The 16,173-nt window shown below is 46.0% G+C and overlaps 1 protein-coding gene across 4 annotated transcripts in view; it reads left to right on the top strand.

Annotated features, from left to right (window-relative positions):
• SCHIP1 (schwannomin interacting protein 1) overlaps nucleotides 1-7,584 on the top strand; it is a 179,112-nt gene extending 171,528 nt beyond the window's left edge. For 2 of the 4 annotated variants that reach the window (XM_069865142.1, XM_069865144.1), the window contains 5 exons: nucleotides 825-942; nucleotides 1,592-1,789; nucleotides 2,331-2,454; nucleotides 3,688-3,781; nucleotides 5,142-7,584. In XM_069865142.1, coding sequence (XP_069721243.1) covers nucleotides 825-942; nucleotides 1,592-1,789; nucleotides 2,331-2,454; nucleotides 3,688-3,781; nucleotides 5,142-5,193 — 586 coding nt within the window. In that variant the 3' untranslated portion in view covers nucleotides 5,194-7,584. Of the gene's footprint in view, nucleotides 1-824; nucleotides 943-1,591; nucleotides 1,790-2,330; nucleotides 2,455-3,687; nucleotides 3,782-3,820; nucleotides 3,897-4,494; nucleotides 4,614-5,141 lie in introns of all 4 variants that reach the window. The other 2 variants (XR_011338107.1, XM_069865143.1) reach the window with 2 other exon arrangements.
• Nucleotides 7,585-16,173: the final 8,589 nt, after the last annotated feature.

Here is a 16,173-nt window from a genome sequence, read left to right as displayed (position 1 = left end):
ACCTGCTCTGCAGTGGCTTTGGGGGATAATTGTTGTTTGAGCCAAAGCCTGGATGCTTTCACCTGTAGAAGTGCTTTTCCCTGTCTCAGCCTGTGCTGGGTTGCCTGTTGCCTCTGCCTTGAGCCACTACATCCGAGAAGATCATTCCCAGGAAGGTGAATTGGGTGGCCTTAACCTGTCCAAATCGGGTGATGGTGCAGAGGGCTGGCAGGCTTCAGCAAACACAGCAACCACCTTTCGCAGTACAGTAGTGCCTCTTGGCCACAAGCAGGCATATTACCCTTCTGAATAAATATTTTCAATCGTTTAAACATTATTTCATACAATATAACAGTATCATATACAATATTATCTATATATATTGTGTATATGTAATTTTTTTTTAATGTAATAATATGAGCCACCCATGATGACAAAGGCTCTGCGGTGTGAGCAGTTCCAGAGTTCTTCAGTAGATGGTGGTAGAAGCATTATTGTCAACCAGCTGCTGAGTTTCTAGTCCCACCACTAGCTGCTGAGTTTCTAGTCCCACCGCTAGCTGCTGCTCATAACTGGGAGCCCTGGGCAGCAGCAGGAGCTTGACCGTGCCCTTCGGCCACGGGCTGGTGGTCTTGGCTCAGCTTTTGGGTGGGGGATGATCATCTTCTTGGAAAAAAAAGTGAAGACATTTATATTTTCCTGAGGCCAATACAAAATGAGGACAACGCGCAAATGACCGGCTGCTGATAGTGCATCTTGCCCCCACAACCCATCAGTGTGACAGAGAGAGCTGTGGGTTGCTGGTGTGAGGGGCTGCGACGTCACCTCTCCCTTTCTCCTCGCAGATTACAAAGTGGGATGAACCTGCAGATTTGCTTCGTGAATGACAGCGGCAGTGACAAGGACAGTGATGCCGATGACAGCAAGACAGAAACCAGCCTGGACACGCCGTTGTCACCCATGGTAGGTCTGAGAACCCATCCCACGGAGGCTCTGGACCATGCAAAGTATAGAGCATCCATAATGGAAGCTGATAAAGAGCTGATCACATGAAAATAGAGAGTGCTAAACCCCAGAGCAGCAGCAGCAGCAGCCATCAATAAAAAGAAATGCAAGATGCCAAAGGGGACGTAGCAAATTGCCCCTGGCTAGCACAGAGCTCCTGTAGAGCAAATGCCTTCATGTGAAGGTGTTCCTTCCTCCTTCCTTCCTCCTTTTCTTTTTGGCTCTGATAATGATCAGGGCAGTAATGGAAATGAAGTGATATCAGCTCCCACCAGCTTTCCTCTCCTCTTTTCCTTTGTGACTATAAAGGAGAGGCCCCAGATGTTTTCCTCCAGCTTAACCAGTCTGTCCCTTCAATACCTATTGATCTGGTTAGCTCCTCTTTCCTTGAAGTGCTTGAGTTGCTATTAATAGTCAAGGGGACCTATCTGGGAGTTGCTCTGATTTTTTAAGGATTATCTTGTGGATTAAATTAAGAAAATAATCTGTGCTTTTCACCTTTTCTGTAGAAATGATACCACTTGTAAGTGCAAATAGATAAACAAACTTCTTTGCTGTGGCACAGTTGGGGTGATGGGGCTGTAATGGTTTCATTCTGCTTTCCTAGAGCAAGCAGAGCTCGTCCTATTCTGACAGAGACACAACGGAGGAAGAGTCAGAGTCCCTCGATGACATGGATTTCCTCACCAGACAAAAGAAACTCCAAGCTGAAGCTAAAATGGCCTTGGCTATGGCAAAGCCCATGGCCAAAATGCAGGTTGAGGTGGAAAAGCAGAACAGGAAGAAATCACCGGTAGCGGATCTTGTAAGTGGGGGCTGTGGGATGGCATGTGGGGGTAATGCCAACCCTTTTGCTGTTTGCTTTTGCTTGTCAAGAAACGTACACAGGCCAACAGTGCTTGCTTACGTTACTCATAGATGTTCAGAGGAACAGTGGAGATAGGAAATATCAGTCAGAAGTTGAAGGGTCGTCTTATCCAGGATGTTACAGGAGCGGGATGGATGCACAGAATGACATGATGAAGCGTGAAGGTTGTTAATGCTTTGAGGCTTGCATGATGCTGCTCCTCCTCTAGGCCTTAGCTCATTCCATCCCAGAGCAGTCCTGCCGTGGTAGAACCCTGCTTGCCACAGCCCTTGCCTCCTCTTGCCTCAATCCATCACTGATGCTGGTAAATCTGAAGACTTGGGTCAAGTGTTTTGTAGATGCCTCATCTCATTTTGTTACTCTCAGTGTGGTCCTTGGTGCAAGCTTGTGAGAGGGAGCAATGCAATGCAAACTCCCCCTGTTCAGGAATACAAACAATTTGAAGCAAACAATAACAAAATTGAAAATTTCTTTTCAGCTGCCACATATGCCTCATATAAGCGAATGCCTAATGAAGAGAAGTTTAAAACCCACTGATCTAAGGGACATGACTATTGGGCAGCTACAAGTGATAGTCAATGATCTCCACTCGCAGATAGAAAGTAAGTGATCCTTGTTTGATTATACTTTGATATGTCTCATTTAATTAAGAACAGTTCTCGAGGATATGCATAGAAATGTCGATAAATGTATAATAACATGAATATATATGGACGAGGCACACCACAGAGGTTTGAGTTTTCTACAGGTTTGGCTGCTTCAGCCTTTTTCTTTCCTTTTTTCAGTTTCTTCTAAAGCGCTCACTTGGCTCCATAAGAGAAGAGGTTTATTGAATTGCACCAGCACCTAATGTTCTACTTGTAACTTCAAACTTGGTGGGGTACAAACATTGTTTGGAAATACGCTTGTCCTGGAAACACCTGCCATTCGTGGCTTTATGGCTGTGTCATCTTGTGGCGCTCTGCTATGGGGTAGAATTCTCTAGTGGCTGTAGGTCAAAACAAAAAAGGTTGTCTAGGGGCTGCTGCACTGCTCCGTCCCTACCTGTGTTGGTTAATTGGCATCCCTTCTGGAAGCAGCCCTGCTGAGGATGCAGAGCTGTGCCAGTAAGTTGTGATTTGTTATTTTGTGCTGAAAAAAAAAAAAAAGAGCTCGTTATTTAGCCTCCCTTCAGAAAGCACCCAAGTATGGGGAGAGTAAGCATTAACATCATTTACACTGAGCTTGCTTCCCAAACTGAAGAGGCATTAAATCAGTATATCTGTATTTAAACAGTCTAAACACCAGCTCTGGCCGTGAGTGATGGGCAGATACAGCTTCAGGGGAGCCCGTGCCTCTAGGTTCAATTTTTGTGAGGTCTTTTTCATTGTCTTTTTCTTCCTTACACTTTGACACAGCCACAGCAATAATCCAACAGTAACTTCAAACCAGGACAGGTTGGCATTGCTGCAGGGAGTTAAAAAGCTAAACCTGAGGCTGCCTGGGCAATCAGCTTGGCCATTTTCTGCAGGTAGTTTCTTGCTCAGGGTAATCACCCACAAAAAAAGAAAAAGCTGAACCAGTGGGTCTCCAAGCATTGAGAAATTCATCTTTATTTTTGCTGCTGCATCGAGCTATTTTAAGAGAGGGAGTGCTTGCATGCAGTGGCAAGGGGGTTATGGTTTATCCTAGAAAACACTGTGCATCTCTTTGGCTTTGTGTGCATCCTCCAGTAAAATCCCTCCTGGTTCTCCATGCCAGCTTATGTGTAACATGGTGGGGAAGGATGATGTACAGGTCCTAAACTGGAGTTCCCCGAGATGCAACAAACTAACTCCCTTTCTCTCCCGCACCAGGCTTGAACGAGGAGCTGGTGCAGCTGCTGCTTATTCGGGATGAGCTGCACACAGAGCAGGACGCCATGCTGGTGGATATCGAGGATCTGACCAGGTGAAGGAGGCTCCTCAGGGTATTTCTCTCTCCTCACAGGTGCCAGCTCACCAGCAGCAGCGTGTAGGCATTTTCTTGTCTCAGAATTTCAGTACTAAAGCTTTTGCCATCAAAGGTAAGGGCTGAGCAGGACGCTGCTCTCTCCCCCAAAACAAGGAATCAAGGCAGTTGGGTTTGGGAGATCGTCAGCAGCTTTCAAGAGCAAGTGTTGGTGCATGCTCTTGAACTGGTATTTCCCTTTCCAAAGCCTGAAAAGAGCCTGGGAAGGAGTGACACTGCAAACCCCCCAAGTGCATCTGAAGAAAATCCAAGCAGCTCCCATCTCACCCCACCCCTCTCACTGAGATGAGTGAGGGCTGGTCTGTGTCCAGTATTAGGAAAACTTGGCTGGCGTGAGAATTTGTGGATCTCTCAGATATTAATGTTCAATAACTGATGAAATGGAAAGCCTTACAGAATATAGGTGGGTTTCCTAAAGGATTCACATCTCCTAGGTGGCAAGGCTTAAGAGGCGTTTTCCTTTGGACAATATCTAGTGGTGCACTGCAGAAGCATTAACAAGTACTGAAAGCTTTGGGGAAAAAAAAAGAAGCTGAAAAAGACAATGCACTGGTTATTGTCAGTGCACTAGTTTTAAAACTGAAGCATTAAGCTTGCAAAAAATATGACCTGGATTTGTTTCTATTTTAAAACATCGTGGTGCTGCATAGCAGCTGGTTGAGATTTGATGATGCTCTGTCTGGAAAAAGTTTCCGCCAGCTGGGGTGGCCATAAGGGATTTGAGGAACAGGTCTCATGCTGCCCAGGGGATAGTGACCCCAGGGACAAGCAGGTGGGTTGTCACTCCTGAGTCTTGCAAGACACCATCATTGATCCTTTACCAAAGGGCAAGTGATGAAAGGGGGAAATTTGAGCTTGGGGGTAGGGAGCTGGGTCAGCAGGGAAGCACCAACACCACCTCGCATCTGCTTCTCTCTTGTGTGCTTTGGGAAACACTTTGCTTCCTAGATGGCACTTTAGTAAATGAAATTTATTTAGAAGCTGATTGGGATGGTGGGGGCTTTGGCTTATGGAGGGGGCACCGGCTCTTCCCATCCCGGCATTGTTTGGGGATGAATGTACAGGCCATCCCTGCAGGAGAGGAAGAAATGAGCCCAGCTGACCCAAACCCACTCCAGAGAAGAGTTTCCTCTCCCCTTTGCCTACCTCCTGGCCCCTCCTTCTGGGAAGGACCCTGGGCAGAGTCTGCACATCCTATGGAAAATGTTCTTTTTGATGCAGATGTAGATGCTGGCTCGGTGGTTTGTGTTTCCACCTCCCCTCGGCGTGATGAATAACGTGGCATCTTTCCTCCCCCCAGACACGCGGAAAGTCAGCAGAAGCACATGGCAGAGAAGATGCCGGCAAAATGAACCCTGGAGCCCGGGAGCAGAGCTCGAGCGAGACTTCATTTTGCTTCTCTGTGTCCAAACGCTGATGTCCACAGTGGCGCACACGAAAACCAGTGTTAGTCATTGACCATGTCTGAAGCTTTATGTCCGGTGATTGGCCTCTGCTTCTTAATTTATTTTAATTTTTTTACTCGTGCCACTAAATATCAGGCATTTTAATAATATTATTACAAAAAATGTACAGTACTTATAACATTATAAATCATGGGTGAGAAGAGAGGGTAGCTTAACTTTATTTTTGTTTGTTTAGAGGTTTTCAGTTGAATGATATTTTACCATTGACTACTTTTTTATTCTTCACTGTAGTTTTAAAATAAAGAAACTGTACTTGACGGTGCTATACAAGTCAAAAAAAAAATACATGCCTGCCTCGTAGTGAAGTTGTAGCTTTCAGTAATATGTATATTTTAATCAGTTTTCAACATTTTGTGAATGTTGACTACCTGACATTCATTTTTAGATGTGCTATTAACATTTGGTTGAATTCAGAGAGTTACCTTGAAAGTAAGTTTTACATATAAATATGTAAAATAAAAATGAAAAAAATTGTTTCATATGATACGTCTTTTTGTTGCCTAGTGGTTGACTTTGGTGATGCACCAGTAATGTATGCCTCGAACTAAATGTGCAATTTCTACTTTGTCATCACCAGAAAGAGCCTTTTTTTTGTTGCCGATCACATGAAATTATGGAGAGAAGACAGGATTTTTGTAGAGTTATTTATTTGTAAGTTCTAAGTTCATAATGTTCATAAAGTTCATAATGTATGACATGGACTTCAGAGATTCTTATATAATAACATTCACTGGGCCCTAATATTGTGACTATTGTTAGAATCAGCAGGCACATACTGTAGATGTTTTTTTTATATTTTATTGTCTGGGCTAAATATTTAAATGACTCACCAATGTCAGAAATAAAAAAAATTATATGTTAAAAATCTAAGCAGCAGATTATATGTATTATATATGGTAATTACTCACCTCTCTGCCTTTGGGCTGGGCTCCCCGTTAGTAGCTGCGTTCATCAGCCGAGTGCTGGACGTGTCCTTCTCTGCGCATGCAGGAAGGGAGGGACACGGGGAGACTAATAGGTCTGTCTCCCTCTCTCATTTATTTGATTTAATGCTGAAACAGCTTAGCCATCGCCTTCCTAAGGCTGCCCGGCCGTAGCCAGCAGCAGACACGCATGTCACGTGCACCAGCTTTTTACATTTTTATTCCTTTTTCTTTGGGGGCAGATCCATCTTAGCGAAGGGTCTGGCTAATGACTTATTCAGGGTGTTTTCAGAAAAGCATGAGCTGCATTAAAATTTCATTCCCTGCCAAGAATGTATTTTATAAAATGACTTTTTCCCCTCCCTCTTTTCTCAGAAACTGCAGGTTAGGGAAGCGCCAGCCCTCAGCGGGGTTTGATGGGGCTGGGAGGGGGGAGTTGGTTTGACTTAGGGTTGTTTTTCATTTTCCAGGAGTTGTTTGCAGGGTTCCCCGTGGACAGACCCTGTCCCACAGCCCTCGTGGGGGTCGTGTCCCTGCTGGGCAATGTCCCCATCAGGGAGCTATGCCTGCCCCTGGCTTTTGCAGAAAGATGCAGGGATATATTGGGCTGGCGAGCCCTTGCCTGCAGACCAGGCATGATATAAGCTCCTCTTATTTTGTTATTTTTTTTTTAATCTATGCAGAAAAAAAAATATATATGTATCGGGAGTGTTATTATCACTGTAGCTCTTGGTTGGCTTGATGCTGTTACCTGCACATGGAGAGACCTGTGGGGTTTTATATTTCTGCTTTGTAAAATATTTGCAGTGCTCTGAGGCCAAAATCATCCCCGTAGAGTGCGGAGCTGGTGCCACCACCAGAAGCAGCTTTTTTAGTGATTGGTAAGGAGGTGCCTGCCGCTGGATTTAATGCGTGAACAGCAAAAGCCCCAGATACTAAAAGTTTTCTCTCAGCTTTAAAAGAATAAAGAAAGAAAGCAAGAAAGCCCCCGGGTGCTCCCGGGAAATCCCGTGCCCTCCCCAGCCGCCCCCAGCATCATCCCGGCATCGCCCCTGCCAGAACCTTGCCTGTGGGGCACCAGGGTGAGGCCGCCTGGGTAGGCTGGAGTTTTGTTCCCTTGCTAAGTGCCTTTAACTTGCTGAAGAGAACTAGTTAGTCCAGTCACCTACCGCTGTTTTTTCCCCCTTACATCCTTAGGGGGTTGGGTTGTTGGTTTTTTTTTTTTAAAAAAAAAAAGCGTGTTTCTGGGTAACTGCATCTCCTTGGCTCTGTCCTGTGTACCGAGGTGTCGTGCTGGTGTGTATGATGGCAATGCTATGGAATTAATGGATTAAATTACATTTTTAAGAGAGAACGGTGTTCTGTGGTTTCTGAGCTGCTGCTGCCACCCTATCAAGAGCAATATATATTTTGTCACCTATGTATTTCTGTGTATCGGTCCCCTTTCCCAAGCATCCTGTACCCTCTTGGGTGGGTTTTTTAGTTCTTCCTCCCCTTGTCCCCTTGAAACACCAAACTCTTTCATATCGGATGCTAGACCTTGCAGTGTTTTCCATCTGCAGGCTGCCTGCCGTTCACTGTGTGCAATAGGAAAAGTACCTCCCAAGACAAGAAGTCACCAAAAATACCTGATGCAGTCAGCAAAATCACCTACCCACCCTGCAAACACATGGGGCTGGTGTCCCGCAAGCTCCCCACATCAATCAACCTACTGCCCTTGCTATACCAACCACCCTTGGCCGTACTTTATTCCATATATCCAGTGGGAATTGCTGCTTCTCACAGTGAGGGATTTTTGGGAGCCTGATCCATGGGGAGAATTTGGGGAGGGGAGGAATTGTTCTGCCTTGATTTTTTTTTTTCGTTTTTTGCTTTCATTTGATACTTTTCTTCAGTGAATGGGGCATTTACATGGTTCCAGTCAGGACTCCCAGTATCAGTACTACAACACCAGAGCTGAATTCCCCCAAGAAGACTCAAAGGGCTTTCAGTCAGAAAGTTGCTTTCAGGGCGTGAGCTCAGCAGGGATAGTAATAAAACAGCTTCTGTTTTGACAGCGGCCACTACACCACCCAGGGGACCAGGATTCAGCATCCAGCCTTTGGGTGCCTGAAGCAGCCCCATGCCCAGTGCCCCTCTCCTATAATTGGAGGAAGAAAAAAGGTGTTCATTTGGAGAAAATGTTCAAAAGCTAAAGGAAAGGGATGTATTGGACCCACTGGACAAGCGAATGTGCACCAGCGTTAGCCTGATTCCAGAGCTCAGTGGGTCTCCAGCAAGCCCATATATAATTCACAGCCTGGGGGGAATAAAGAAAGGCTGCAGAGCTGTGATAAACGGCTGCAAATGCGTGTCATCTCCTCCAGCTGGCATTGCCAGCTGGCACCAAGGGAACACGGGGTAGCACATGCATGAAATCCATATGACCCCCTTCTCCCTGCCTGCATCACCACGGTGCCAAACCCCTGGGTACCGCTGGGCTCACCTCCAGCACGTTACCTGCAGCAGGTCCTTGTCCCGTGGAGATCCAGGCACTGCGATTCCTCACAGACCCTTGGAGCAAGGACAGTCACAGTTTTGTGCATCTTGGAAAGAATTTTGGAGCTTGTTTTTTAGCTGTTGCAACTGGTTTTACCCCGTTCTTACTTTCATGCTGCTGGGCAGGGAAGGAACTGCTTCTCGGCATGCCATGTCCTGTCCCTGTCACTTGACACACTGCTCTTCCTCACCCAGTCCCTGTCATCAGGGAAAATCCACTTGTTTTTCCTTGCCTGCTTTCAGCTGATCTCACAACATTATGTCTCTTAATTTTTCGACTCTGTCCTTTGGTCCTATACTCACCTGTGCTTGAAAAGGATGAAATGTTACATTGAAAAAAAAAAAAAAAATCTAATTCTGCTGTCTGAGATAACATTGTGCTGATTGAAGCAACCCTTGGGAACAGAAACGTGCTTTATGAAACAAATGCTTCCTCTCAATCAAATCTTGAAGCTTGTGTCCCCCCGTTAAGTTTTTTCTCCTTGTTTTTCTGAACCTGCCCAGCAGCTCCCGGCCAAGGAGGAGAAATGCTCGCTGTGCACAGGGCATGCTGCACGTCATCTTGCTGGGCACACAGGTACCTCCATGCACTGCAAGTATGTAAAATCACGGCAGAGCACAGATACAGCCTTTTGCTGTGCTTTTTGCATCTTTCAAAGGAGAAGCGCTGATGAACTTACAAGATTTAAGTCATATAAATTCAGACAAAAAGGGTTGGGGTGGTGGGTCACACTGCCTGCAGGTTCCCTGCACCCAGCCCTCTTGGGAACATTCCCCATTGCTTTGCACACCCCCTGGGGAAGGCATTTAGCACAGAGGGGTTGGGTTTTACCTATTTCATGCAAACCCACCCTTCTGGAGATCCAAGAGAGGCTCAGCTTTACAGAGGTGATCCCCAAGGAAAAGCCATTGGCGGGGGAGGCTTACGGTCTGCACTCGCTTCCCTGCAGAAGCCTATGCCTGCTCCGAAGGAGTTTCTCTTCCTTCTTATTGTAAAGCAAAGTGAAACCCATGCATCCAGGATTCTTTGGCCTCCACCTACTGCCCCAGAGGTGACCAGGGACATCCTGCATGCCAGGCAGGGCCACCAGCAGCAAAGCCACTGGGTGCTTTGGCAGCAAGTACCAAGTCTTACGCTAAAGCATCTTTCCTTGGTCACATTCAGGAGGATTAGACGTTCCTTCTTCACTTAAATCAACAATCAGCTCCTTCTTAGTGGTAAAATACGATTGAAATTGTTTCAAGTCTTTTGACGGTGGAGAGCAAAAAGGATCAATGCAAAATCGCAGCTCTCAGTGATGCAAAAGGTTCTGACCCACCACAGCCTCTTCTAGCTCATCATTTTTAGTATTTGAAATCAAACTAGGATGCTGGCTCGATTGTTGATGGAGCAATTGCCCTGAAAGCCTGGCAGCAGAACCTGGCCATCACGCTGGTCGTTGCCGTACCCACCTACCCTTTGGCTTCCTAATGACAGCATGTTTGGGGAAGAAACATGCCTTCAAAAGAAAAGTGAAATAGCTACAAGCTGCCTGAAAAAAAAAAGGGAATTACAGGGTTTTGTGTGGATCTCCTGAGCTGACAACCTGCGGGCAGCAAACATTTCCAGGCAGCTGGTTCAGCTCTCCTCCCACTGCCCGTCAGTGAACCTGCTGTCAGAGCTGTGGGAGGAGGAATTTTCCCAGGTATTGGCCTCAAACCACCACAGAGGTAGGGCTGACACCACCAGGGAGCCACTAGGTTGGAAAACTCCTATCGGACACCTAGGAAGCTTTGCCAGAGTAACTGGCACTCACAGCTGTGGGGGACAAATCACCCCAAAGCAAGAATAAAAGCTGGTGAGGGGCTCTGCAACTCCAAAACCACACGGAGATTTCTGGGAGTGGGGAAAGGATCATAACACTGTGTCAGACAACCATCCTGCACCTTCCTGCTGTATTGGTCTGGAGAGAAAAAGGACAGCAACCCCCTCTGAGGATTCTCAGTGCCTTCTCCAAGGGAAGGACATCACCTGGGAGTGCCACAGGTCCCATCTGCATGGAGAAGCAAGATTGACTGTTGCAGGCTCCACTGAGTCCTCAGTTCACAGTAGCCAGTGCATGGTCTTTCAAGTGACCCCACTGAGGTTTCGGTACTCTGTATAAAATCCAGTATTGCAATCTTTTTCTTAGTCAAAACCATGGGCAGATTCCTGGGAACTGCTGAAGACTTATTTACCCTGCTACCACACATTTCTCCTCTCCATGCTACCACACATTTCTCCTCTCCATGCTACCTCTGTGCTAGCAATAACAAGGTAGTTGATGAGCTGGGGCTGCCCTAGTGCTGGGACTGGCAGAGCAGCCCGTTCCACCTTAGCACAGGAGGAAAATACCTGAAAGTATCAGCTCTTCTGGTGTCCCTCGCCCAGTCACTGTTCCTCCCTGTCTAAATCCCATTCTCTACCTCAGCTGTGACCCATTTCCCAGCACACCGGTCCCCCTCTGCAGGATGTTCTTAGGGTGACGTCTGAGCCCAGCCCTGGAGATCTCCCACTGTGGGATGCAGGGCTGCCCCACACTTCTGCACTCAGCAAGTTTCTTTACGAGCAGCAGCTTCCTCTTTCAGCACAGGAGGACCCAGATGTCAACCAGGGTTAGCTGCAAATTCTTTGCTCCTTGCTATTTAGGGCTTCATAGGATGTATTAGACAGCCAGCTGTGCATAGGAGGTGACATACACATGCCAGTCTACAGCAAGATAATAGAAGCTCAAGATGACCTCAAGGGAAGAATCATGACATAACCAAGAAAAATAAATAAATGAAACCCAATATGCATGAGCATAGGACTCCCTGGATGTGGAGTACCACGACTGCAACTCCTCCTGGCCTTTGAGGGAGAGGGCTTTGTCACAACCCTGTCTCAGCATCCTCATCAACAGGACCATGATCAATGAGGCTTCACGTCATCACTGCTGAGGGTGAACCCTCCAGGGCAGTAGCTGCTCCTCAATCTGCAGTGAAGCAGCAGATCATCAGCAAAGGGCTGTCTGTGTCCCCATATCACATGTAGATGCTTGTCCCCAGGCTCTATAGTGCAGCTGAGCCCATGGAAATTAGGGATTATTCTACCTAACAAGACAGCACAGCACAGCCTGCCCCACAGCCATCCCTGGGGCTTCTTTTTGCTTTCTTTGCACATGGGAAAAATGCAGCTTACCACGTTTGCTGGCAGGAGTGGGCCAACATGTGCGGGTTCCCAGGACCTGATGAGGAGTTTTCCACCCTGAGCAACCACACAGAATCCAGGAAAAGAACTGGAAATAACCTACATATAAAAAATTCAGCTTCAGTTTAAACGTGAAGTTTTGTTCCTGCTCTAATCAAACAAATTCCAGAAAAAAAAAAATCTATTTTAATGATTTTTAAATTAAATTAAAAGTTGTTACATCTACATTAAAAATAATTTCAAAATTAAGTCTCTTAAGTCTCGGTTGTGAAACCCAGATTTTCCCCATCGCAGTTAGCAGAGCTATAGCCACAGCCCTTCCTCGCACTCAGCACGCACACCGTGAGAGGGTCCAGGCACGCAAAGGCAGATGCTGGACTCAGGACCATCAGATTTTCTTTGTCAAGATGTGAAATGTGTCATTAACCCACCTGCAGAGACCCTTGTTCCTATATTGTGAAAGCCAGCAAAAGAAAATCAGTGTGAATGTGCTGCAGGGCTTCTATCACCCACCCCGTGCCAGGAGCTCACACCAACCGGCTCCCCAAACCCACAGCAGTTTAAAGCTGTTCCAGGAGAGAATACACATCCCAGCTGGTGGCAGTTAAATGAAAAAGCTTTTTCTGGGATGGCTTTCACATGTTCCTTGTTAGGATTCATACCTGTTTCATGCTTCCCAGTCTTTCCACATAGGCACAGCAAAGCCCTACTCCCCTGTGCTCCTGGAGAACTGCACCCGATGCCCTTGAACATCTGATTCAAAGGCTTTTTGCAGTCCTTCCCCTTTCCTTTCTGAGAAGGAGGCAATCTGTAATCCGAAAACAGAGCAGCTGCTGCAAGTATTTTTAACGTTCTCATCTGGGACAATCTAAAGAGATGGAGGCTGTTTTGCCTTGAGGTGGTCATCTTCCCTATGGACTCAGCACATGGAGCAAGGAAGTTTGCGGGAGCAAGCAAATATTTGTGGTACTGAAAGCTGGAAGTCCAGCAGCACTTGCTCACACAGGTAATTGTGCTTTATTCACACTCTTCCCACATATGTAATCCTCATTCCTACAAGCACATGGGCTGCTCTGGCCCCTCCTAGTGACAATTGCAGAGTTCAGGCCATCCCTCCAGTACATGTTGCCTGTGATATCACCCTGTGATATGGCAGGTGCTGGGTTTTGCCCATGAATAGACATTATTTTCTTCTAATGAGTGCTTTAATGGAACAACTGTTCCCTTTCTCACCCTTCCCACAAAGCCCTTGGGGGTATAATCATAGAATCATAGAATAACCAAGTTGGAAGAGACCCACCGGATCATCGAGTCCAACCATTCCTGTCAAACACTAAACCATGCCCCTTATCGGTCCAATCCTGTTTCGGTCAGGGCATCATTTCATTGAAACAGTTTTTGCAATTTTTCTAAGCCCATCAAGATATAAAAAAATTTAATGTGCCTCTGTATAGAAACTATCTGCCAGGAGAACTCTTAACTTGGGGGAGGAGCAGCATGGGGAGCCAGTGATGTTCTCCCTCCCATCCGTGCAGCACAACCCAGTGTTCTTCACCCCAGTGTACAACCCTGGGCAGGGCATTCCCCAGGGGTACGGGTGCTCAAATAAGTCCTACCAAATTCCTATTCTTGGGCCCGGAGCTTCATTGCCTCTCTCATCGGGGAATACTCTAACCATGAGTCATGCCAGCAGCTCTCCGGGTATCTCCAACACTCGAGACTGTGACCCGTTCATCTCAGCAAGTGTTCTCGGGTATTGCATCATTGGCTGGCTCAGCACCAAAACCATGGACACTTTCCTCATCCTACTTCTTCAATCATTAATGTGATTCAGACAATCTTGTTGCATAAAGAAATGCAAAAACACAACGTGCTGATGCATCTCCTAGTCAACCAATGTCAATGCTCCTTTTTTTTTTTTCCCTGGGTGTACAACCAAGTGAAATGGCAAATACAAAACCAGCAAGAAGAAAGCAAAAATACAGTCATCCCTTTCTTCCACCACAACTGACCTCCTGTCTGCCCATCAGGCCAGAGCCACAGCACCTGTACCAGTGAAAGCTTCTCCACCCATAGGCAGGAGGTAAAAGAGATGCATGAAAGAACAATAAAAAAGCACCTAGCTATGAGAAACGCTGCAGTGGGTGTAAACAGAAAGCGAGAACGAAAGTGCTGGCAGTGATGTGCTCGGCTGAGGCCAGCGCTCCCTCCCCACACATGAAACCACAGGCACCGCTGACACCAGTCGCGTTACTCACCCGGGTGTTTTCAGGGCAAGGAGGGCAGGGCAGGATCCCGTGGGGATCCTAAGGTCCCAGGGTGATGAAGAGGAGAGGCACCACTGCTCCTTGTTCTGACAGTGGGACCAGGGGGCTGACATGATGCCCTGATCCTTGGTGCCGAGCCCTCCCTGCCCCTCTGCACTATAGCACCAGCCACCCTCGTGAAGGTCCTCACAGAAGCTTTAAATTCTATCAATGCCATAAAACATTAAGACAAAAAAAGAGTTTTACTCACATCACCCACCCTGTTTCTGCAGGTAAGTGGTCCTGGAGTTTGTCCACATCTCTTATTTTCTGTAAAGCATCACAACCTAAGGATGGCAGTCCCTTAAAATGACAATGCAGAGCCTTGGGTTAATGTTCCTTTAAAAGAAACCTTCACAGTTAACCTTACAGTAAACACAGCTGGCTGATTACGGGGGAAATCAGCCCCTAAATACAACTGAGAAAGCTACTACAAAAAAATTGGGAATAAAAAAGCATAACTCTTGTCTTGTCTCAGGTATACATTGATTCAGAAAAAGCCTTCCTTTTGCTCCGCATTCTAGGATGCTCTACAAACAATCCTCCTATTTCAGTGTGAGGAGTTACCTGTCCAAAATGTAACCATTCAAAATACCTGTGTGCTTTTAAGGGAGCTCCAGCATCTATCCAGCAGTGACAATCAGCTCTGTCCCTTTCCCAGAAAAGACTGTATCCTGGTATTTGGATTCAAGCTTTGGAGTGGAGCCTGCAAGTAACATCCACTGAATTTGGGAGTCCCCCATTCGGTTTATCACCCAAGGACACAAAACTGTCAGGCTGTCACATGAAAGCCACTGGCCAGAAACCTGCAGCAAAGAGCAGAGATGCTGCCGTACAGGCAAGGTCATGGGGAAAACCATAAAAACTGCAGCGATGGCTGGAAGACAGGAAAGCCAGGAGCTGCAGGTGATTAACACCCAGGATCTTATGAGTTAGGGAACTTGCAGGTTAGGGAAAGCCACTTTGACTCAGGAATAACGTTTAATTATGTGACTTTAGCTTTCAAATCAATGAAACTTCAGGACATGCTTAGAGTTACGTATTTCAGGGGATTCCTCAATGAATAAGCACCAACCGCCAAAAAACCACCAGGCAGGTTTCAAGTCTTTGTTTTCCCATTTTAAAACAAACCCATCAATTCCCAATATTAATCAGAAGCAATGCTTCTGTCAGTGAGGCTATTTTTGTGAGACATCTGACCCCAGATCTTCCACAAAAAAATTATTCAGGAGCAAATCAATTATCAATTATATGTTCTGAGAGTGGTGAATAATGTTCCATGTGTTCTGAGAGCAGTAAATAATATAAAAATTAATTTTATTTACTGAAGCTTGCAGAAATCTTATTCCACAAAGCCTTTGCAGGTTTTTTATGTAGCATCTATCTACAATTAACTATCAGCCTACTTGTGACATAATCATACTGCAGCTTTAATTTTATACGTGTGTGTATATATATATATAATTATTGCGTAATTACATGTGATTATGGTTACAAGGAATAGAAATCTCCAACAAATAGGCCGTCTTTTTCCATGGAAGATATGCTACAAGCTGATACACGACCTTCATGAAGGGTTGGGTAGCTGGTGTGCTGCTGAAGAAAATTCATGTAATTTGACATTTTACAGGAGAAATTACATCCCACAGTTGGAGGCTCAGTTAGGAAATATCCCTTACCACCCATTTCACAGGGCTGGTGATGCACAGGATGGTGTGTGATGTTCGTGGCTCTTCATACGTAGCTCACTCTAAAACCAAGTTGGTCTTCATTTAGCTTAGACTTGGAGAGCAACTATGAAGAGAAAAATTAGATTGGCATTTGTAAATTAGATTTAGGGATTTAGGTTGGATGTTAGCAGGAATTTCTTTACTGAAAGAGTTGTCAAACA

Source organism: Phaenicophaeus curvirostris, chromosome 10 (assembly GCF_032191515.1).
Source record: "Phaenicophaeus curvirostris isolate KB17595 chromosome 10, BPBGC_Pcur_1.0, whole genome shotgun sequence".
NCBI classification, from domain to species: Eukaryota; Metazoa; Chordata; class Aves; order Cuculiformes; family Cuculidae; genus Phaenicophaeus; species Phaenicophaeus curvirostris.
The sequence above is the reverse complement of the archived record's forward strand: the minus strand, read 5'-3'. Positions and strand labels throughout refer to the sequence as shown.